The sequence below is a fragment of the Lepisma saccharinum genome, chromosome 30 (genome assembly GCF_977018435.1).
Source record: "Lepisma saccharinum chromosome 30, izLepSacc3.1, whole genome shotgun sequence".
In the NCBI taxonomy this organism is placed as follows: domain Eukaryota; kingdom Metazoa; phylum Arthropoda; class Insecta; order Zygentoma; family Lepismatidae; genus Lepisma; species Lepisma saccharinum.
In genome coordinates, this window is record NC_139258.1 from 11,097,713 (window position 1) to 11,123,464 (window position 25,752).

General features: G+C 39.3%; 1 protein-coding gene across 1 annotated transcript in view; it reads right to left on the reverse strand.

Moving 5' to 3' along the window:
* The window catches only part of LOC145981733 (uncharacterized), a 606,033-nt gene that overhangs the window by 17,430 nt on the left and 562,851 nt on the right, over positions 1–25,752 (reverse strand). The window contains exons 14-15 of the mRNA XM_083115142.1: positions 22,231–22,419; positions 16,112–16,298 (exon numbers count right to left, since the gene is read on the reverse strand). Coding sequence (XP_082971268.1) covers positions 16,112–16,298; positions 22,231–22,419 — 376 coding nt within the window. The remainder of the gene's footprint in view (positions 1–16,111; positions 16,299–22,230; positions 22,420–25,752) is intronic.

Below are 25,752 nucleotides of genomic sequence, written 5' to 3' on the forward strand. Positions count from 1 at the left end.
TAACAGTATAAAATGAAGACATGTATTTACATATAAATTCGTTCCATGATTATGACCTTTTGTGGTGGTTCCATGAAAATTTGCGAATACATTGACCTGAACTTTGGCTACAAAAGACAGGCGTTTGCATCATGATGATGCACAGCCTCACACTTCCTTATTCACTAAGGACATTTTAAAAAAATATAACATGACTGTTTTCTCCCACCCATCCTACTGCCCTGACTTGATCACTGTGACTTTTTTCTGTTCCCCCATCTGAAGATCGAGTTGAAAGGCTGCTAGTTTGACATGCTTGAGATGATCCAAGCAGAAAAGCAGGTTGTGATGGACATCCTTGCAGAACAAGACTTCCAGGATGTATTTTAAAAAATGGTAAAATCACTGGGACTGGTATGTACACGTGGAAAGGGGCTACTTTGAGGGTGAGGGGTGTACAGGCTGATCTTTTGAGAAGGCACTCAAAAGTCAACATGACTTACATGTACAAGGGTAGTTTTTAAGAAAAAAGTGGTAAATAGCTGGAGAACGATAAGCTGCCAAAGTATGTACCTTTATTACTAGTTTGCCCTGATGTAGTTGGCGCATGCACAGCAGTGTTAGCAAAAATGGTGGCAAGTTGTGTGTCTGTAGCTGTGGAGCAGCAGTGTACGATCAAATTCTTAGTGAAGGAGAACCTGAAGCCAGCTGAAATGTTGAGAAGATTGCAAGCACAGTATGGAGAACAAATGATGTCACGGGCACAAGTGTGCAAATCATGTCAACACTTTGATGAAGAATGCTAGTTGCTGACGAATGAACCACATGCACACATTTGTCTGGCTGGGACATGCAAGGTGATCTTTGTGGATTTTTTGGGAAAGGGTCATGATTATACCCAGTATTCCTGCACATTGATGAAGGGTGGTGCATGTAATACCATTCACAAGAAAAGACCGAGGATGTTGGCTGCAAATGCCATTCTTCACCATTACAATGCCCGGCCACACATGGTCAATCTGACAGCAACAACTCTTGCTGAAATGCACTGCGGAGTTTCTCCTCCATGTCCTTAAAGAATGAACTTTGTAGTACAGTAATAGGAGTCTTGCAATCCAACAAGGCCCTGGCATCTAGATCTATGGCCAGCATAAGCCTCTGAATGGTTGTGTGTTGTCCTGTGATTTTCCTTGTATATGTGCTGAATGTCCCTTTACAGCCTCGGCTATTACCTACAGTCCGTCACAAAAAAAAAGCACCACTCTTAAGAATTGCATGTTTAGCGTGATTTAATAATAAAAATAACCCATGCTTGACAGCCCTCGAAGGGCCTTGGCCTATCTCCTGAAGGCCAGTCTCTCTCCCACAATCCTACCTAGAGGTGTGGAGATCTTCAACCGGCAATGGGGTGCAGTGGGGTCAGCACATCGAACCCTCAGCCATTATGGGATATATCCGAGACCGGTTACGCTACTCTCTCGTAGTTTCTTAACCCAGGCAGACTCGAACTCATGCCATCCAGCAGTCGGGAGTCCAAAGCACAGCACATTAGACCCCGTCACCCCACGGCCACAGAGCAGGATGATTTAATAATAATCATAATTTTTATCCACCCTGTATGTGACCATGGCTCCACCCTTGCCCTTGTCCGGTTCACAGGCTCAGAATAAAATAAATTGTTTTCTATATTGTCCAGTTGCCAGAAGGTCACATAGTTCATAGCAGAGCACAAACGTAGTGGAGCTATTTACTTGTGACGGTCTATAAGTAAGGAGATTCTAGTCCTCAGAGAGAGTGTTCATTTTGTTACAGCAAGGGGCTGAACTCCATACAATGTGATAGGTGCAAAAAAAACCATGCACCTAAAAATGTTATTTCAATCAATCCATCAATGCTTTGAGGGTGAGGTGGCCAATAAGACCAAGCTGAGTTTTTGACCAGATGGTAGCACCAGTCCCTTCAATTCTGGACACCACCTCGCACACTTTTCCAGTGGGAGATAAACTATGGAACTTTCTAGTTTTATTGCACTTTGCATGGATATCGTTAAGGGAGGGGCCTGGGGGAATTGCCCCAGATTTTCTGTCGGTTTGAGGAAATTGTACTTTATAAATTGTAAAAGCCTTCAAATTAATATCTTTTACATTTTCAATTACTTTCAGATGCTTTTTCTGTTTCAACCTTATATATTACCACCTCATACCACCCACATACATTCACACACAGATATATTAACAATTTAAAGGGTCTGTGTGATTGCATCGTATCCAAATATTTTAATGTAATTCAATTAAACGGGTGTACACATTTAAAGTGTATAAAGTGCAGTGTTTATATTTGCCATTTGATGTTGTTGTTGTTGTTGTTCTTCATGATTTGGTGTTTTAAGTCCACTTTATGCACAGTAAGGCTAATCGGGACTGGACCTACAGTTTAAAGTGGGATCTGAACCACTATGTGCCCCCACCGGGTATTGAAAACGGGACGTCATTTCACATACTCATGCTCGAAATACATCTACAAACACAAGTCACAAATATCAATCTACGAAAAATTGTTAATTGTATAAGTATTTTGAACTGAAGTTTACCTAATCAACGTCAAGGTACTTATCTTGCAATAATTTTCCTTCTCTCAGATAGATTGTTCTGCAAAGAACACTAACCAAGTAAACAGATTAAGAGATTTTTGTTTTATTTTCCATGCAGCTTTCTTTTTCCTCTTTGATAAAAATAAAGGCTAAACTGTGAACAATTTCCTCAGGGCATTTAAATTCAATGCAATTTGGATTAATAAAAGCTGAAAATTTCCACTCTATGGAGAAAATTTCATGCTGAATTCATGTAAATTTCCAGAGCCAATAATTCATGCAGAATTCCCAGAATTCCCAGTGAGTAGCCACCCTGCACTAATTGAAACATAAGTCGGTGAGAAAAAAAATCTTATTTTCGGAAACAAAGAAATCACTTTGTTGTGTGGTAGGGTTAAAACAGAAAGGGACTGCTCAGTTCGCAACACGATGTGAGGAGCTCAATAGATGCTTTGCTGAGTGGACTTTCTGCAAACTACAGACGATTCCAATATCGACGACTGAGTATGAAAGAGGCTTCAGTAAAATGAACGTGACTCTTACCGAACAACGAAATCAACGAAGGATGAAACAGTACAAGCATTGTTATTTAACCCTGTAAATGGCTCTTTTTTGAATATATGATTTTTTTCCAAAAAAATGTTTTAAAAAATTAATATTTTGGCTTTCTGCCAACTTCGGCCAAACTACAGTATTTCACTTGCAGTTTCAGTTTCAGTTATGCATTTTGCCTAATTTTGCAAAGGGGAAAAAGTTGAAAGAAGCCCAACAAAAGAGCCATGGAAAAACTCTTTCCCCCACCCCCCCAATACCCTTTTTTCCGGATAATTTACAACTCTACCTACAGGGACGATTTTCCTGTGACAAAATTTTCTGAACTGAGGCTACAGGAAGGACACCATGCTGCAACACATGTTACGTACCCAATAGGACCAAGTAATATGAATAGTTTGCCAAAGACGAATAGAGATGGCAGCACCAGGCATGCAAGGTTAAGAATTGGCATAATATATGTGAATAATTTTATAAATAAGAACAAAGCAAATTGGAAAGATGAAAAACAATAGAATATATTATAAGAAGACAAAGAATAAATATGAAAGAAGTAAATTAATATATATATTTTATAAATCAAATCAGTGATCACATGTAAGTTAATATGAAAATTAAGGAAGTCAAAGCACTGATACAAGTTTGTGTCTTTGAACAGATATTGCATCTGTATGATTGATTTACCATTCCTATAGGGGAAATTTTGTTTACATCAGTGGCGAGCTCGTTCTGATCGACGCCCCACAGCACTTTTTGGTTGCGCAGTTTAACTGTAGCACCTACTTGGATGCGCGTGTAAATCGTTTGCACCAAGTATACACTCTGTTGGACCTAGTTAGTGGTGGCGCATTCCAATTGCAGCCCCAAGGGAGGATATTAGTATTATTCCCAAAGCTTAAAGGAAAAAGTTGATAAAGGAATTCGTTAATAGTCAAAACCTAAATAAATCCAGAGGGAAGTTCACAAAGAAGATAAGAAGGAAGTCCAGATCCAGAACGTCCATTAAGAGGGAAGTCCAGATCTTATTGAGAAGGAAGTCCAGATCCAGACCGTCCATTGAGAAGGAAGTCCCGATCCAGACCATCCATTGAGAAGGAAGTCCAGATCCAGATCTGTCCATTGAGAAGGAAGTCCAGATAGAAGAATATACAGATAGAGAAAATAAAATAATAAAAAGCATAGAAGAAAGTAGCTTATCATGTAAATATTCTTACTCCATGTATCCTGTGTTTAAATAATATATTCGTTTAAATGTCTCCATTGGAAGGCATCCTGTCTGGTTTCGTTGTCTACAAAGAACCCTACCCTGTAGATAAGCTAGCTGAGTTTTAAGATTAAGGTTTATGAACCTTTGCACCAAATGAAGGTAGCATAAATAAATGGCGACCAACTTTTGGGGCTAGAGAATTAGGAACCAGACAGCGAAGAGAGAAAGAATAATTGAAAATGGAGGAAAAGGATAAAGATGGAAATGAGAATGGAAAAGCTACAATGAAGGAAGACGGAGAAAAAAGGGAAACTTTCATTTGTTGCGGAGAGGAAGGAAACAAGGAAGAAATTATTTTCTGTGTCACATGTAAGGAAATGAAACATTGGACGTGCGAAGGAATAAGAAAGGAGAAATACATATCAATAAGTAAAAGGGAAGAAGATTATACATGTAAGGAATGTAAGAAGGAAAAGCTAAAAGAAAAGCAGAAGAAGACAGAAGAAATAAACTTGATGGAAATGTTCCAAAAGCTGTCAATGCAGATAAATGAAAATAACAGAGAACTGAAGAAGATTGAAGAAAGTAATAGGAAGGCGGAAGAAAATAACAGAGAAGTAAAAGAAAAGTTGGAAGAAAATAACAGAGAAGTAAAAGAAAAGTTGGAAGAAAATAACAGAGAAGTAAAAGAAAAGTTAGAAGAAAATAACAAGGAAGTGAAAGAAAGGCTCGATGAAAATAGTAGAAAATTAGAAGAAGTAAGAAATGAAAGCAAGAAAATGTACGAGATAATAACCGAGACATGTGAAGAAAATAGAAGATCATTGGAAAAAGATAGAAGAAACAACACTGCTAATTGAAAACAAAAGCGTGGATATAAATAGGACGATCGAGGAAGAAGTTTCAAAACTTAGAGAGGAGAATATACATAGAACCAACAGTATGGAAAGAAAAATGGTTGAAAATAAATCGCAAATAGAAGCAGTATCTTCTAGAGTAGATGCAAATGAAAGCAAGATAGAAGAAGCAAAGGTCCTAATGGAAGATAGAAGCTGGGAAACAAGCAATAGAATGGAAAAGGAAGTTCTAAAACTGAGAGAAGTAAGTACGCGGGAACTGCAAGAAGTTCAAGAAAAAACTAGCAGTATGGAGAAGGACATTGCGGAAAATCAAAATAAAATTAATGCAGCAGATAAGAAAGGAAAGGAATTAGACAGAAAATTAAATGGGGCAGTGTCAAAGATAGAGAAAACAGAAAAGAAAGTAGAAGAAGTGGAAAGAAAGTTAGGAAAGCTATTCATCAAAGAAGGAAACATAAATCCTAGGTTTCGAGAAAGTGAAGAAACGAAGGTTAAGAAAGAGCTGAGAGAAGAGAGTTCAAGCGATGAATCGACGACGGCGGAAGAAGAGAAGCATAAGAGATATAGAATAGCGGGAGGTCACAAGAAAAGGAAATGGAAGAATAGCGAAGATGGAAGTAATAATGAAAGGCTCTTAGACATATTGGAAAATGAATTCCCGAGAGACGAGAACTATAGGACTAGGATACCTAGGCCACAAGAATTGCAGCATCTTCCAAAATTCAATGGGAATATATCTGATAAATGTCCCAGAAAGTTTTTAAGGGAACTAACAACAAATGTCAGACTTATGAGGATCCCCGAAGGAATGATTTTGAACGTCATAGAGACATGTTTTGAACAGTCGGCAGCAGGATGGTACCAACTAAATGAGCACAAATTTAGAAATTTTAAGGAGTTCAGCCAAAAATTCCTGAACTACTACTGCAGTGAAGACATAAAGGAAAGGCTGCTAGAAGCATTAAAAAGAAGATATGTAGATTGGTCAAAAGTCGACAGCCTGGAAGAACATACATGGGAGACTCTTAGAAGCTTCAAAAACCTAAAGGAAGGATGCAGTGAAGAGGAGCTGGTTAAACAAGTTGTCCAAACATTGCCATTAAGAATACAGAGAGCTATAGCAGCGGTTAAGATAAAAGCAGTTGATGATTTGATTGAATATCTAAGAACCGAAGATGTGCTAACAAAAACTCAGAATTCATGGAACGATAAGGAAGGAAGATTCTATGGAAAGAGGCAACATTCAGAAGAAGAAGGGTGCTCAAAACCAAAGTTCCGGAGACAGGAATTTGATGTAAGAAGAATAGAAGTTAGAAACCAGAGACCAAGTGCAGAAAGAAGAGACGTAGGAAGAAACAATGGAAGATATGAAAGAAACCTAGACTCTGTGGAAGAAAGAGAGAGAAATGATGATAGATATCGAGGAAATTGGAGAAACTTGAGAGGCCGAAATAATTTCCGAAGATACGGAAGAGGAGGAAATCAGCGATGGAGGAACATATATGCACAGAACGAAAGAGAATACCGAGTAATTGTGCCCAATGAAGAAATGGAAAGAAGAAATGCACTTCCGGATGTAGAAAGAGACGAAGCCATAGAATTAGCCAGAAATTATTGTAATGACGCAAGAAGATTCCAAGAGGGAATTACAGCAGATGAAGATTCAAGGAATGCAGAAGAGAATAGAGGGTCAAACATGTAATGCTCTTGCAGCATCTCCCAGGTGTGAGAGCAAAAACAGAGAGAAATGTAAGGCAGGGAGAAATTGTAAATAGAAATGTACATAGTGAAAGAGAAAGTCTTGAGTTATATTTAATAGAAGAGCCGAATTTCAATGACCTGAAGCCAGGGAGAACTTTTTATGTAAAGGCAAAAATTATAGAATTAGAAGTAAAGTGCCTAATAGATTGTGGTAGTGTGGTAGAAGTAATGAGTTATGATTGTTGGAAACGGATAAAAGGAAAATATCCACAAGCTCGTTTAGATGCATCAGAAAGGGATAAAATAAGATTGGTCATGGCAGCAGGGAAAGAAGAATATAAAATACAGGGAACCGTCGGCGTAATGATGAACCTTCAAGGGTTAAATTTTCCTGTCAGATTCCTCGTAGTAAAAGGTCTAAGAAGTGATATGATATTAGGAATACCATTTTTGGAAAAATATGATGGTCATATTTATATCAAAGATAGAAGATTGAATCTAGAGTCATTGGAAGAAGAAAGACTAGATGTTCCTATGGAAACTGTAAACAACGAAATGGAGAGAAAAGAATGCATTGGCAACCTCAATTTAATGTACGGACAGATGAAGGCAGTGCCAAATGATATATGTGAAGAAATTGAAAGTGAAATGAATAACGAAAATGATGAATACACTGCATCTGTTGAAGAAATAAAGAATAAGGTTGATGAGTGCAAAGATATCTCCAAAGAAGAGAGGAAGCAATTACAAGAAGTTTTGTTAGAGCATAGGAATTTGTTTAGCCAAAAGCCAGGACTCACCAGAGGGTATTCCTACGAAATAGAAGTAGATACAGAAAGACCTATAGTATCTAAACAGTATCCGATACCTTTTGCGAAAAGAAAAGCTGTAGAAGAAGAACTTCAGAAATGTTTAAGATGGGAAATTATAGAAGATTCAAATAGCATACACGTAAGCCCGATGCATGTAGTTGACAAACCCAATGGAGGAGTTAGACCAGTCTTAGATCTGAGAGAACTAAACAAACACGTATTACTTCCAAGAAACCAGGTGGATAGAATAGATGAGATGCTACACTCATTTGCAGGAAGCAGATACTTTACTTCTTTTGATTTGACCCTGGGATACTTTCAAGTTGAGATCGAGAAGAAGTCAAGAAAGTATACAGCATTCAGATATGGCTCAAGATTGTTTCAATTCAGAAGATTGCCATATGGTTTAAATTCATCTGTTTCGGCATTTATGACTACGTTGAACAAGATATTTTGGATAGAAACTAAGCATTGGTTAGCCATATATGTAGATGACATGTGCATTCACAGTAAAGACTGGGATTCACATATAAGAAGAATAGATTGGGTATTGAACAAATTAGGAAAAGCAGGATTAACCGTCAAACTGGAGAAATGCTCTTTTGTCAGAAAGGAAGTTAAGTTTTTAGGCCATGTTATATCCGGTGGAGAAATTAGGCTATGTACAGATAAGGATGAAGCGATAAGACTTTTCCCTAAGCCAATTACCAAGAAACAATTACAGAGATTTCTTGGAATGTGTAATTGGAGAAGCAAGTTCATTAGAGATTTTGCACAAAAGGCAAGACCATTGTATGAGCTATTAAAGAAAACTAACAAGTGGAATTGGGGAGAAGAAGAAGATAGAGCTTTCGGTGTACTGAAGATCGATCTCATATCATCGCCTGCCATAAGCCAACCGAATTTCGAGAAAACATTTTGCTTGGGAACCGATGCATCTAATATAGGACTAGGGGCGTATCTATTCCAGAAGGACGGGAATGGAGAAGACCAAGTTATCCAGTATGCCAGCCGTTCTCTTAAGACTTTTGAGAAATCCTATCCTATAAGTGAACTCGAATGCCTAGCCATCCTATTTGGAATACAAAAGTTCTCAGCATACCTCAAAGGAAGGAGATTTAAGGTATTCAGCGATCACAAAAGCTTGGTCTGGCTAAATTCGGCAAAGCAGTGGAATCCTAGACTTACCAGATGGGCCCTGTTAATACAAGAATATAGCTTTGAAGTGATTGATATAAAGGGCAAGGATAATCAAATTGCCGATGCATTAAGCAGAGCTCCAATAAGACCCCAACAAGAACCAGAAGAGATAATCAAATTGTCCATAAATGCGATTGTGGAGGAAGAAATGAAGAATGTAGTAAAAGAAGAATGGATAAAAGAGACGAAAGAAGATGAAGAACTTAGTACTATACTTAAAATATTGGAAGGTGAAACCATTGTTGGAGAAAGGAAGATGAGAAAAGCCAGAATCAAAGGGAATTACAGAATTATAGAAGGCATGATTTTTAAAGTGAACATTGAAAATCCACACCAAGTAAGGTTATGTGTACCCAAAACAATGATCTATAAGATCTTAACAACAGTACATGAAGAGTCAGGACATTTTGGGACAGACAAAACTTTGAGGATGGCACGTCGTTTTTATTTTTGGAAGACTCTGAAAAAGGATGTTGTGGACCATGTTAGAAACTGCATTGTATGCATACAGACTAAGCCATCTAAATGGAAATTAAAAAAGGAAGAACTACATGTTATAGCTCGAAGGCCATTGGATCTATTATCCATAGACTTAATTGGACCATTGCCGAGATCAAAAGGATTCCAATACATCCTTACATGCGTGGATATAAGTAGTAAATTTGTAATGTGTTACAACATAAGAAAAGCAACATCAAAAGAGATAGTTAAATGTTTCGAAGACGGTTTCACTAAACACTATGGAATTCCTAGAAAGGTGTTAACAGATAATGGTACACAGTTTGTATCGGAGTATTTCATGGACTATATGCAATTCAAAGGAGTCAAAGTAATAAATGTAACGCGATACCACCCCAGCTCGAATCCCATAGAACGATACAATGGAGAAATAGTCAGACTGTTAAGAACATACTGCCATGATAACCATACACGATGGTCAACTGTTGTTAATAAAATAACTAAATTGTTAAATAACGCATTGTCAGAAGAAACAGGAAGAAGCCCTGCAGAATTATTTCTCGGATGCACGGAGGAACCATATGTGTTTGAAGAATTGGAGTGGCCAGATATGATGGAGCAAAAGAGCGAAATGAAGAAAGTGATATCAGAGCTGTATAAAAAGAGAAATAGAAGAAAGACAAAGGACGAGAAGAAGGTTAAGAAAATAGATATCAAGAAAGGAGATTTGGTGTTTTGTAAAACACATCCGGTGAGCAAAGCTTCAGAGAAAGCTATCAAAAAGCTATTTTTCATATATGAAGGCCCATATGAAGTGATAAGTAGTTTTAGAAATACAGTTCTTCTAAAGCATATAAAAACAGATGTAGAAAGGAGAGAGAATTTAGACAACATTAGAAGATATAATTGTACAGAAGAAAAGAAAGAAAGCGTCACAAAGAAATAATAGAATTGTACATATATAATTTGAAAAAAAAAAAATTATCTGCACACGTATATATATACAGGGTGTTTCTAAAGGTCGTTTACAACGCTTGGGAGGTGATTCCTCACACGAAAACAAGCAAAAAGTCTAAGTTCCATTTTTACGACAGAGGCTTCGTTTCCGAGATAGGAGCCTCGCAAAAGGTGACAAAGTGAACGTCACACCTAACTGGGACGAATACTATAACAGATAGAGAGGCGGTTCCAAGGGAATCATAAAGGAATCGTATGTGCTCAGTCCGGAAGTCACTATGAAAAGTTGACTGCACGCATGCGCAATGGAGTCCTCAAAGGAATTGGGGATTTCCGGCAAGAGCAATACATGGAAAGGGTATGTAACGCAGCAAGAAGGACCGTGACAATGAGAAATGCGTTCAAGACAACACATCCCGACCTCAAACATCAAAACATGAGCACCGAACACAAAATTCGAAAAGTTGAGCATGGTTGCATACCCCAGTTACACGCGAGGAATGAACGAATCATGTCATGTGGCATACGAGAGACACAGTACTCCACCAGGAGGAGGGAAAGAAAAACACAATATCAAATGATTGCGACAACGTGTATTTTTACACGCGGCAACTACGTAATATCCCCCCCCCCACACACACAACAAACAACAAATGCTACAATGTCTTACGCACAGACAGTGCGTGTCACTGTACACCAACTGAAGATGTCACTTTCACCACACAAAGGGGGTGGGGAGCAATACCAAGAGTGTTCGCGATCATTGTGACGTAAAAGAGACCAGTTTTGGAAGCGCTTCACAGGCAAGTCTAGCTCTCGTAGTCTACGTTTGACCTTCATGACTGCTGTTCCCGCGAGAGGAGCTCGAAGGGTTGGTTCTCTCCGGCAGTCGTTCCAGTCGTGTTGCAGGTGCTGGGATATGATCAGCAGTTCGCTCTACATTGTCATACGCATTGAAGAGTACTAGTATGTTGTATTGAAAGAAGTTGACGTGGTGGAGTGGGCAAGTCAAGTATCGCAACAATTGGTCTGTGGTGTTCGTACGGTGATACGGCCAATTTGTGCAGTGTATCAGTGTTAAACAAAAACAATACTTTGCAGTTCCAGCTCCCTATTACACAGATGGCTGCGTATACGTCCCAGCAGCTAGCAGACATGCATCTCATGTATGGGGAGGCACGTGGTAATAGCCGCGAAGCAAGGCATCTTTATGGAGAACGCTTTCCACATAGATGTTTACCGTCTCACACCTTCTTTCAGGTAGTGGACAGTCGACTGCGTGAAACAGGGTCAGTGTTACCACCGCGGCAAGAAGTTGGAAGACCCCGAAGTGTACGCACACATCAGTTTGCAGAAGATGTGTTAACAGCGGTCGCAGAACATCCTGGCACCAGTACGCGAGTGCTCGCTCGGGCACGAAACACGTCTCATGTGAATGTTTGGCGAGTGTTGTCAGAGGAAGGAATGCACCCTTTTAAACTGCAGAAAGTACAAGAACTGTTACCTCGTGACTTTCGCCCTCGTATGGAGTTTTGCCAATGGTTGTTGCATCAGCTGGACACAAACCCTCACTTCAGGGCAAACGTATTGTGGACAGATGAAGCCATTTTCACCAGGATGGATGTCTTCAATAGTAGAAACAGTCATGTATGGGACTTTGACAACCCACATGCACTTTTTGTGGCCCATCACCAGCACAGGTTTTCAGTGAATGTGTGGTGCGGGATAGTACATGATCATTTAATTGGACCATACATTCTCCCTGTTCGCCTGAATGGTCGCACGTATCATGCATTTCTTAGTGAGGTTCTGCCTGAACTGTTGGAGACCGTACCTTTGGCACTGCGGCAAGAAATGTGGTACCAACACAATGGTGCACCAGCTCATTTCGATTGTAATGTACAACATTTCCTGCATGACGTGTTTCGCAATAGGTTGGTTCATTGGTAGGGATGAACCTGTGCCTTGGCCACCGAGGTCGCCAGATCTCAACCCTCTCGATTTTTTCTTCTGGGGAGAAATGAAAACCCTCGTATACGATACACCTGTCGCATCAGCTGAGGACCTCGTTGCTCGCATCAACGTCGCCGCCGCGACGGTAGCAGATACACCTGACTTGTTTGCTCGTACTCGACAATCATTGATTTGTCGCTGTCATCTCTGCGTAGAAGTAAACGGCAGACATTTTGAAAACCGTCTGTGATTATTGCCCTCGGCAAATCTCAGTGAGAACACTCTTGGTATTGCTCCCCACCCCCTTTGTGTGGTGAAAGTGACATCTTCAGTTGGTGTACAGTGACACGGACTGTCTGTGCTTAAGATATTGTAGCATTTGTTGTTTGTTGTGTGTGTGTGGGGGGGGGGGATATTACGTAGTTGTCGCGTGTAAAAATACATGTTGTCGCAATCATTTGATATTGTGTTTTTCTTTCCCTCCTCCTGGTGGAGTAATGTGTCTCTCGTATGCCACATGACATGATTCGTTCATTCCTCGCGTGTAACTGGGGTATGCAACCGTGCTCAACTTTTCGGATTTTGTGTTCGGTGCTCATGTTTTGATGTTTGAGGTCGGGATGTGTTGTCTTGAACGCATTTCTCATTGTCACGATTCTTCTTGCTGCGTTACATACCCTTTCCATGTATTGTTCTTGCTGGAAATCCCCAATTCCTTTGAGGACTCCATTGCGCATGCGTGCAGTCAACTTTTCATAGTGACTTCCGGACTGAGCACATACGATTCCTTTATGATTCCCTTGGAACCGCCTCTCTATCTGTTATAGTATTCGTCCCAGTTAGGTGTGACGTTCACTTTGTCACCTTTTGCGAGGCTCCTATCTCGGAAACGAAGCCTCTGTCGTAAAAATGGAACTTAGACTTTTTGCTTGTTTTCGTGTGAGGAATCACCTCCCAAGCGTTGTAAACGACCTTTAGAAACACCCTGTATATATATATATATATATATTACGATATTTTTTTTATGGCCAACGGGGGGAATATTGTGTTACGTACCCAATAGGACCAAGTAATGTGAATAGTTTGCCAAAGACGAATAGAGATGGCAGCACCAGGCGTGCAAGGTTAAGAATTGGCATAATATATGTGAATAATTTTATAAATAAGAACAAAGCAAATTGGAAAGATGAAAAACAATAGAATATATTATAAGAAGACAAAGAATAAATATGAAAGAAGTAAATTAATATATATATTTTATAAATCAAATCAATGATCACATGTAAGTTAATATGAAAATTAAGGAAGTCAAAGCACTGATACAAGTTTGTGTCTTTGAACAGATATTGCATCTGTATGATTGATTTACCATTCCTATAGGGGAAATTTTGTTTACATCAGTGGCGAGCGTGTTCTGATCGACGCCCCACAGCACTTTTTGGTTGCGCAGTTTAACTGTAGCACCTACTTGGATGCGCGTGTAAATTGTTTGCACCAAGTATACACTCTGTTGGACCTAGTTAGTGGTGGCGCATTCCAATTGCAGCCCCAAGGGAGGATATTAGTATTATTCCCAAAGCTTAAAGGAAAAAGTTGATAAAGGAATTCGTTAATAGTCAAAACCTAAATAAATCCAGAGGGAAGTTCACAAAGAAGATAAGAAGGAAGTCCAGATCTTATTGAGAAGGAAGTCCAGATCCAGACCGTCCATTGAGAAGGAAGTCCCGATCCAGACCATCCATTGAGAAGGAAGTCCAGATCCAGATCTGTCCATTGAGAAGGAAGTCCAGATAGAAGAATATACAGATAGAGAAAATAAAATAATAAAAAGCATAGAAGAAAGTAGCTTATCATGTAAATATTCTTACTCCATGTATCCTGTGTTTAAATAATATATTCGTTTAAACGTCTCCATTGGAAGGCATCCTGTCTGGTTTCGTTGTCTACAAAGAACCCTACCCTGTAGATAAGCTAGCTGAGTTTTAAGATTAAGGTTTATGAACCTTTGCACCAAATGAAGGTAGCACACATCATTTATACATTGAAATAAGTAGCGATGATTGGATGTCAAAACGGGGGGAGGGACTAAAGGACAGTTTAATTTTTCTTTGTAAACAAGGCTTAGAATTAAACGGACATAATGCAGGGGCAAAAAGTGTTTGGGGGTAGGGGTGCCTCACCATGCCCCCATAGTCAATAGCTCTGCATTTTCTTCAATTCGAACACTGATTACAAGTGATGAATATTCTGTTTTGGTGGTCAGAACAGAGATGTAACTTTGTGAAAGATGCTTTGATCTATAGTTCAAATCACAAACCCTGACACCTTCTGTAAACAAAACCACCTGCATGCAGAAAGCATTGCAAACTCATAGAAGTAAAATAATCCACACGAAAATCCAGCGTTGTTACAGGATTCATTACGTAAGGTAAAACAATGGCAAATTTGTAGTATGGGATACGCTGCCGCAAATGACGTCTCACTTTAAACCCAATGCTCTTTCTTTTTTTACTTATTGCTTCACCTTTATGGTTAACTCTTTGCACCAGTAATCATTTCCCATAAATTTGGCTTCTTTCTTTGAATATATTTTACTTGCATTTTTTAGACAAAATGATATAACATGGTAATGTATATTTCTAAGGATGATATAGATAGGAGTGTATTTGAAATTTGTTTGTACATTTTATGTAAATTGTATCTTATGTAAATAAAATATATAATGGGCATAAACAGCCATATCCATTGCTGTAAGTCCAATAAATATATTGATGATGATCAAAACAAGACAAAGAAAGTTCGTAAATTTATTGCGGTTGGAAACTTTGACAAGCATCCTAATAATGATTTTTGTTCCGTCAAATATAGTGCACTTCGTAAAATAACTTGGCGACATGGCAAGGCAAGATAAGTGTGAACATTTTGTAGTAATATGCATTGTAACTTTCAATGAGCTTAGAGATTTGTGTACATAATGATATTTTATAATATTGGTTATTTTCTAAAAATAATCATGTGAACAGCAAGGAAGTAGTGCAACTTAGTAATATTGCCTGACTTAGCGTTCTATGCGTGAGGGAAAGTCTCCGTGTTCTCCGAGCTTGTTTTCAAAACACCAGCAAGGACAGCCTTTGAAAAGGGGTGAGAAACAGATTCTACTCAATATTTATGTAACGTTCTGTCAGTAGTATCCTGAGAAACCAGTAAATGAAGTGGTTAAGTTGGTATCCCAGTGCAGTGGTGTGTCAGTGTCTGCAGTTTTAAGGGTTATGAAAGAGAGAATGACCGGGAGAGTAACAATGTATGCGGCTGCATATTCGTCTGATGTTTTGAGAACGGGTTCTCACATTCAGAGGCTCTTATATAAAATGAATAGGTGCGGCGAACTATGAGTGTAACAGCAGATGATTGCGGTCATGGATCAGCTGACGCGGAGTGATACATCGAATTGGTGAGACCGTTTGTTTACAGAAGGTCTCAGGGATGGTGATTTAGACCTTAGTGATTGGATTGATCTTGCCCAGGAGATGGAAGGCTTGTGTTGCTGCAGCCATAAACATTTGGGTTTAAGAAGGTGCTAGAGAGTTAGTTAGCCTTCCTACTGTTATTTTTTTGGTGGGGGATATTCAATTTTGTTTTCTTCATTTATTTTCAACAGTGTGTAATAAACTTGATTCGTTTGATACACATGGTAAGTTGAAGATATAACATTTAGTACCTTAAATCATTACGGAGAGAAATCTAAAAAAAAAAAAACAACTTGGAATTTGGTTTTGCGCAAAACAGGTGGTTACCCTGTTGTTACTTTCAATCATAGAAAAATGTGCTTGTATTTACATACCGATGGCAGATTCAGCGTTAGGATCTTCATAAAAATAAATGCAGGCATCCTTGAGAATACAGTACCGCCGTTTCCATGTCTTCCATCGCTGGCCAAGAATCATGAGGTAGCCAAAGCAGTCTGGTTGATGCATTGCGTTGGCTGGCAGCTTCATGTTTCGACTACTGATCTCCAGCCACTGATCCACCTGAAAATTTGAAAGAAAAGTTTCATCGAACTTCTACATCCCTATAAAATATTTTTCATTAATTTCAGTGTACACCTGAGTGAGTAACTTCTGGTTGGTTTGTATAGGGTGGCCCAAAGAAAAGGTAACCGAAACATAAGGTAATGGAAATTATCCTGTTACCTTTTTCTTGGTCCACCCTGTATTATTTTCTCTAGACCAGACATGTCCAACGTGTCGATCGCGGAAATTTTTTTTTAGTCGATCACAGTTATCTATTGTAATTATACAAATATACGTTACTTGAATTCAACTTCTATAATGTATAATGATTTACTTTCCTGTAGTTTACGGTTATTACAAGCATAAGAAAACAGTTTTTCGTTGTGACATTTCAGGAGAACAGACGCTCTCTTCTTCAGACATTTTGACTAAAGATACAGTTACAACATTGGTTAGCATTATTATTATTATTATTATTATTATTTTTCCTGAAACGTCACAACGAAAAACTGTTTTCTTATGCTTGTAATAACCGTAAACTACAGGAAAATAATTCTACAATGCAAGCAATGCGTACATACAAGAAAAACTATAATGTATAATGGATTGATCCATTTTTAATGCAAATTTCAGATTCTGAATATTTATCACTGCTATTCTTTCCCTTTTTTAAGTGGCGCAGTTTTGAACCCCATCGTCTTTTGTTCCCTTATCGGCGCCAGCAGGTATGACTCAGCCGTGCAGGTGAAGATTCGTGCTGACTGCCAATCGCCTTGCTCTGCTTGTGGGTTTAGAGTACGTCTGTTTGACTGCAACATGCAGGCTCAGACGTCACTAACCAAAAGGTAAGCCATTTCATTTCAACACATATTTTAAATAATTCTTGAAGTGTTCCTGGCGGCGAATATTAAACAGGTTTTCTCAGAAAATCAGCCAGGTGATTTCCGGAAAGGCTTCCGAGCTTTCAAGAGCTATGTCACTCTCATATTCAGGGAATGAAGTGCAGAGATAAGTCAGGGTGTAGGTGTGGGAGGGGTCCATAGTTTTCTCCTTTTTCCTTTTAGATACAAAGTCTTTTATACAGCACGATGAGAGCAAAGTAACAATATAAGTATATCAAAAAACAAACATGCATAAGTTAGAAACAACATAAATAACATTTGCTTTGAACATCATAGTTTGAGAATAGGACAGTCTCACGCTGCGACACCAGGGCTCCCAGGTTCGAATCCCGCTCGGGCATGGTTGTTTGTGAATGCCCATTCATCAATTTCATCATTTCATCACTCATCCCCATCTTCGCAAATTAGCCAAGAGGCACAAAACGCGATGAAAATAAAATAAATCAATCGAATCAAACAATCAAATCAAATTAATCAAACTAAGATTAAATGTCTGATGAAGGGAGGTTATTTACAACATAAATTTTTTTTTAAAAAAATACCAGGTGTATAAGCTTAAATCTGCTGTTTGCTTATAGATGGCGTTAGTGAGCGTATGAAGCTACCATGGGCACACCATACCTGGTGTTTGTATGAGTTGGACATCTGCCAACACGAATCAGTGCACATCGTCAGCACGTGCAGACAACAACAGACAGTGTTCCTGTGGTAAGCATGTCTAGTTTTGCGACAGAAAAAGCAGGAAGCTCTGCTTTTGTGCTTCCATTTGAAGAAATTGGCTGCCGAATCACATCGAATGCTTGTGGAGGCCTATGGTGACAGTGCTGTATCGGAAACAACGTGCAGGGATTGGTTTTGTCGGTTCAAAGATGGCAATTTTGACCTGAGCGACAAGAAGCGTGAAAATCGGCCCAGGAAGGTTGAGGACCATCAATTGCAGGCTCTTTTGGACGAGGACGATACCCAAACGCAAAAGATGCTTGCCGAGCAATTGGGTGTTACTCAAGCAGCCATTTCCATGCGTCTACTTGCCATGGGAAAGGTTCAAAAGATCGGAAAATGGGTGCCGCGTGAATTGACCGATCGGCAGCTGTAGAGATGCCAAAACACATGCGAAATCTTGCTTGCCAGACACACAAGAAAGTCTTTCCTGCATCGGATTGTGACTGGCGATTAAAAGTGGATATATTTCGAGAATCCTAAACGCAAGAAATCGTGGGTTGATCCCGGCCAACCATCAACATCTTCCACGAGACCAAATCGCTTCTTCCGGAAGACGATGCTGTGTGTTTGGTGGGATCAACAGGGTATCGTCTACTTTGAGCTGTTGGAACCTTGTGAAACTGTCACTGCCCACCGCTACCACCAACAACTGATGAAATTGCACCGTACTCTGTGTGACAAAAGGCCGGATTATCAACAAAGACGTGACAATCTGATTTTCCTCCGCGACAACGCCCCATCGCACACGTTAAGACTGGTCCAAAACTACTTGGAGAGACGCAACTGGGAGGTGCTACCCCATCCCACCTATTCACCAGACCTGGCCCCTTCCGACTACCATCTGTTTTCGTCGATTGGCCACGCCCTCGCTGAGCAGCACTTCGATTCGTATGCAGACGTCCGAAAATGGCTTGATGAGTGGTTTGCCTCGAAAGAGGACTTTTTTTGGCGTGGTATCCACAAATTGCCCGAGAGGTGGGCAAAATGTGCAGCTCGCAAGGGCAAGTACTTTGAATAAATTTTTTTGTTGCTTTCTATGAACAAACACTGTGTTTTTCTGACTACAAAACAGCAGATTTAAGCTTATACACCTGATACTTGTAACAGCTCTAAACTACAATAGAAATAATTCTACAATGCAAGCAATACGTACATACACACAAGAAAAATCAAGTTGCAGCTTCAGCATATCTCACTTCACTTTGTAACCCTCATTTACACTTTGATTGTCCCTGTAACTTAAACAGCACCTCTCACACCTATTCCTACATCCAAAACACAAACGTTTATAAAAAAAATTCTTGAACCTACGTACCAACACATTTACATAAAAGTTTGATATATTTTAAGAGAATATGCATAAAATCCATTCAAATTTTTATCCAGGCTGATCTGGGCGTTTCAACTTTTCCTTTCTGAGTGGCGGATCCACAAGTAAGAATTGGGAAGGGCAAATTTCGGCTCATCTTACAAGGAATCAATTCCAAACTAGAATTGCACCATTTTACAGAAACACGAACAAAGCTGACGTTCATGTCCTAGAAGTTAGAGTATTGTGGAGCAAAAATAGGGTTCACAGCTGGAATAGATGGTTATACCAGGTGTGCCGGTTAATAATTCTTAATTGATCCGAAAGAAAACAAGTGTATCTGGGGAGGAAGGTAACAAATGCTTTATTCAAAGTATGCACCATCGCTTGCTATACATTTTGCTCATCTGTCCGTCAAATTGTGGATGCCCTACCAGAAAAATCATTCACATTTTGAGGTGATCCAGTCAGCAAGCCATTGTTCGACATCTTCGTAATTGTTGAAGTGTTGCTGGGAAAGTGAGTGAGACATCGATGAAAACAAGTGGTAGTCCAAAGGGGCTAAGTCTGGTGAGTATGGCAGGTGGGACAAGCCAAGTGCAGAAATGGTGTCTCTGATGCCTTTCGCTGTGTGTGATGAGGCGTTGTCATGCTGCAAAATCAGTTTTCGTGTTTTGTCACCCAATCTGGATCTTTCCCATGGCATGAAGATGGACAGATATGGTTTGGCGACCAACATTTAACTTCTCTGCCAGTTCTTGTTGCATATCGTCTTCGTCCAACAGTGCTTGCAATTCGGCATCTTGGAATTTTTTTGGCTTGCCCGGGCGATCTTTTTCTTTCAAGTCAAAATCACCACTTTTGAATCGTCGAAACCGAAGCACACACGCGTCTTGCGTTGGACATTGTCACCGTACGTTTCCACAAAAATACGATTGCTTTCACTCGCATTTTTCTTTTGATTGAACAAGAAAAGCAGGACGTGCCGCACATGCTACTTATTTGGTTTGAAGGTCGACATGTTTATCACACAAACCCAATATCACGATCACTTGCACTCGGTTGCACATCCATGGCATTTTGACAGGTACTGTCCTGGCAACACACTGACATAACAGTTGAGACTGTGCACCAACCCTTGCTTCCAGCGCCATTCAGCGACGAAATTAAGAATTATTAACTGGCACACTGGTATTGTAATGGGATAGATTTGCCTTATTGCCATGATAAACTGAACAATCATGAAGAATAAAGTGGATAAACAAAGAAACACAAAGATATTCTCTCATGAGGTCGTAGGTTCAATCCTCTTTTGAAGCATATTGGACAGTGGTTCGAATCCATATATCAGCTGTAGTTGCTGATTAGCCTATCATGAGTCATGAAGATAGGGTTACCAGATGTAGGACCTGCTGTCTCAAACAAAATGTAGAACACAAACCATGTAAAGTAAAAGTAAAGTGCTCCCCTGTGCCTTGCACCATACTATGAAGGCATATAGGGGGTGTGAGATTATGGCCCCACACTTTCTTGATCTTGGCCAACCTGAGGGTGATGTAATCAACACCATGCCCCTGACTGCCTTTACCTCCAAGAGTTTCCTCCAAGTACCCACTTTATACGATGCTGGGTGGGCACCGGAACCACTTGAACAGGTTGAAAAAGTCCAATACACATGACTAGAACATGTTAGCAATTAATGTAAAATTTTCAGTTTAAAAATTTCGAAATTTGTAATCAGTATTAAAGAATACACTTTTTACTGCATGTGTTTTTAGTTCATTTCTCAGAAGAAATTTATCTCAAAATTTCATATTTAGTCGAAATATACATACAAAGCTCTGAAATTATACTGAACCAGTATGAAACCTTTTTACAAACTCTATGAAAATCTATTTCTCTCACCAGTCCATTGTGCTGATATGAAAATACTCCCTTAAAATTTACATTATGACATGAAGGCTCCTCCTCATTCATGATTTTGGATTTCTGAAGTGAATTTCTTTCATCTAAAAATCTAAATCAGCAATTCCCATGTCAGACAGTGAATGAAAATACATTTCAGAATTGAGTTTGCCCAGTGCAGTTCATAGACTTGTAACTTGCTTGATTTATCTTTGTTGAACTGAAATATGCTTTTCCATAATTCAAATTATGTGTTACTAAAAATGTATGACATTCGTAAACTTTTGGGAATGTAGCTCACTAATCATCATTCATCCTTGATGGTAAAGCAATCTCTGCTCGTGGTGAGCTTGATGGTAAGGTGCTAGAGGTACTAAATTTACACACATGAATGGCAACACATGACACTTGAGTTTCACACCCTTAAAGACTGGATCAGCATGGTCTCTGTTCTGCAACTGAAGATCTGCCGTGAGAGGTTATGCCTGTGACTGTACATAGAGTCTGACTTGCGACTAGCATTAACACGCTCTCCCTAGAACCTCCTCGTCTTTCTCTATTCAATCGTATCTTGCTCCTCAATCACTGAATTCGAATTGACCTCGAACTCTCTGCCAAGACATTTATTCCAATTCAATTTACTAAACAAATGCACAGTCAGGACTGTAGCCTCTTCCTGGATTTCGTCCGTTTACTGCTGATGACCAGGAAGAGCTTCAGTGCTGTCTGACACTGCATTCCTGTGATGTTTCTGAATATTTCCTGATTGGAAAACGATGGTTGAATGAGTGGAAGTTGGAGTTCGTTGTCCATAATAATTAAAAGATACTACGGATCGTTACGCATTTAAATTTTTTTTAAAATCCTTCCGGAAATAAGGCTAAAATGTAGGACAAGTCCAGGGAAAAGAGAACATCTGGCAACCCTACATAAACTGGATTTAAATCGAACATTAAAAAATATTCTCGAGCCTGTTAAACTTGGCGATGCAAGAGAAAACATTTGAGTCTCCAAAATATTAGGAATAACAAGATATCCAAAAACCTAGCAGCTGGGAAGGGTGAACACCCCTATCACCCTCCCCTTGAATCCATGCATGTCCATCCATTACCTGAGCACTTCTGTCGATGGCGTGACTGATGATGGCGATCCACCTGGTTTGAGATTCCTCACTCTCCGAAGCCAGATGAAGAGTTGCCGCTCCAGTCTTGCTGACTGAGAAAGCAAACGCACGGGAAGACTCCGGTGCCCTCGCCACTAAGTAGTTGAGCAACATTATGGCACCCAGAGGCTGTGATTCCTACAATAATACAATAGGCATTATAAGGAAGATGAAAGCAGCTAATGTCTAATAACAACATACAGGAAAAAGGGGGGAGGGGTATGTTTTAAGAGTATACTGTTTCGAGTGCATACCTTGCCAGTAGCGTACGCAGGATTTCATCAAGGAGGGTGTTATTTCTAAAACTTTTTCCAAATTCACATTACCATTGCTTTATTATACTTTAATTAAATAATAATAATCACAATTAATTAATAATACTTATAATTAATTAATTAGCTGAATTAATACTAATAATACTACAAATACCACTACTACTACTATTAAGTAGTAGAGATCTACATAAATATAGTATTTATGAAAACAATAGAACGAAATTACTTTCTAGTCATTCGATTTTTCTCAAATCCTGGGAACATTGTTTTCTTTCTTTGTTACGAAATAATTGTCTGGTCAACGAGGTGAGACATTTCAAGGGTGAAGATCCATAAATACAAGAAAATATATTAAAATAAATTGAAATAATCAAAGTATGGAAATCATCCAAGGAGCTGCGGTGATCTGGTCGGAAGAGCATCTGACAAGTGACAATCACGCGGGAGATCCGGATTAGATTCCCAAAATTGGTTGGAATTTTTCCAGCTTTTTCCCCGCATAAATGTTCCCGATAATTTACATCTGGATTATCTCGCTGTTCTTACCAACAAAACATTTTACAATAGTTAAGCTTATTGTCGTTTTAATAATTTTCTAGTCAACAAGGTGAGACATTTTAAGGAGAGACATTCAAACGAACTGTGGTAAACAATATAATGGGAAGGCGAATTGGTGACTGTATTCTTGTCCGCCTAGCCTTTGTCTATACATTAGCCTCTTACAACGTACCAATAACTTTATTTAGTTAATTCTCATTGTTCACACACACAAAAAAATACATGTTCGTTGAACACTGGCGTACGTAGTGGGATGGCCAATGGTGTTCCAGCCCCTACCGAAATTTTGAGAAAATCAGCATTTTCAAATAAAAATCCATTAAGAACTTTAAAAAATCAAAATGTGTAAGTGCGAAACCTCTTTTAAAGTGAATCCTGATTACCATTTTTGTCTTTGAATACAATTTTAATAGACTGAAAAGCTCCAAAAAATACGAAATATTTTATTATGAATCCTGCCCTCCAAATCGAAGCCATTTCCTATCCACATTTACTATTCCAGCCCCTCCCGAAAAAAAAAATCCTGCGTACGCCAGTGTGTTGAACATTGTTGCAACTGAGATACAAAACAACTTTTTTATCTTTAAAATCATAGTTACCCTAACCTAACCTCATAAACCCGTGGTTATTTTCAAGGCATCACTCTGAAAGACGCGTGTGTTTAGAATGCTGTGGTTTTCTCCATGCTGCATGGAAATAATAATTCAAATTATTATTATTATATTATTATTAGTAGTAGTAGTAGTAGAAGTAGTAACAGTCCCAGATCTTTGACTGTGAAAAATTGGCCATTTAAGTTTTTCCACAGCATTTTTCATAATATTTCACAAGCTCAAGGGCGGGGGTTAAACCCCGTAACCCTACCCCCCCGACCGTACACCACTGTACCTTGCTATCCTCCTCAGGAAATGTTGATTACTGAGATTAAAAATGTGTAAGCTTACACTCTGTATTGTGATTGGTGCTCACTGGATGCTGGTGTTCCATTTCTGGATGTACCGTCAAACGGGGTAACTTCGTCTTTGAGGGAGAAACCAGAAGGTGCACCAAGATGGAGAATACATTTTTATGTGAGGAAATCTTAGAGAAGACCCAAACTGATCATATTTTACCAGATTAGAGTGACTAACCATTTAAAGTTGTGTGAGTGTACATCTTGGTACAGTAAGATTGAAAAAGTTCTGGAGAACCAGGGCAATGAATAACAACCACATTTACTGTATTATTTTGTAATTGCTGTCAATAACACTCTTTATCTTTTACACTTAATAATACATCTTAGTAATTGTAGTTTAAATGTAAAATAGTTATTGTGACTATTATAAATCCAAAAAGACAGAAAATGTTACTGTGTATTCAAAAATATTCATTATGTGGGGCATACTTGAAGCAACCATGTTGACAACTGTCCGGTATTCAGTTGCTTGGCAAGTTTACTAATGGAGGAGAAAGTTCGACAATGGCCTCAGTTCGGAGGCAGATGGGTGGAAAGGCCTTCGCAGTGACTCATAAGTGACTGCACGTGGACCCCAAATACTTAATCTTCTTAACATTCACAGGCACTAACTCAAAGTTTAAAATATATGTACAGGGTGGGAAACAACCTTTTGCTAGGGGTCTGCAGGAAAAAGTAACAACAATTAAGAAATTATGGTAATACCAAATGTTTACTACGACAATTGTGGTTACAAAAACAAAATTAAAAGTTAGTTCACGACAAAGCACCTTGCTTCAAGGCAAATGCTAAAACCAAGACCTTCTTCGGCGAAGTGGCATTGACTTCTTCAGCAGTTCTGAATGGCCGGGTGCATCACCGGACCTGAATGCAGCGAAGCACTTTGGGGCTATTCTGAAGGATGCAGTTGAGTCCTTGATGATAGTGGAACACGGACCGGACCGCTATTCCCGGCCAACACTCCTTGCACATCTGGAACAAGTCCTCCGTGACATGGAATGGAATACGGACTGTTTGCGAATCTTCTGAGCTCCTACCCTGATCGTCTTCGTGCTGTGAGAGAAGCAAACGGCGGACATACTAACTTTTAATTTTGTTTTTGTAACCACAATTGTCGTACTAAACATTTGGTATTACCATAATTTCTTAATTGTTGTTACTTTTTACTGTGGACCCCTAGCAAAAGGTTATTTCCCACCCTGTACAGGGTGTCCGAGAAGTCCCCGTACACCCTAGGTTTGAGTATCACAGAGAACAATATCATTGTAATTTTAGTTGTCGGCAACTAAAATCCTCATTATGTGCAAGAGGTGGAACGAAACCTGCCTCATGTTATGATATGGGCTGGGATGACATCACGATACTTCTTCGGACCATATTTTTTTGACGAATATGTGAATGGACATTCTTATTTACACATGTTGCAAACGTGGTTAATACCTCAGCTGCAAGAGAAGGGAATCATGGATCGTGTGTGGGTACAGCAGGACGGGGCTCCAGCTCATTTTGCTCTTCAGGTGCGTGATTTCCTTAATGAACAACTTCCAGGCTGCTGGATTCGGCGTGGATCTCCAACATCTCCATCCCCATTGAAATGGCCCCCACGAAGACCGGACCTTACAACACCAGACAACTCATTGTGGGGAATAATCAAGTCACATGTCTCTCAACGTCGGCACAGGA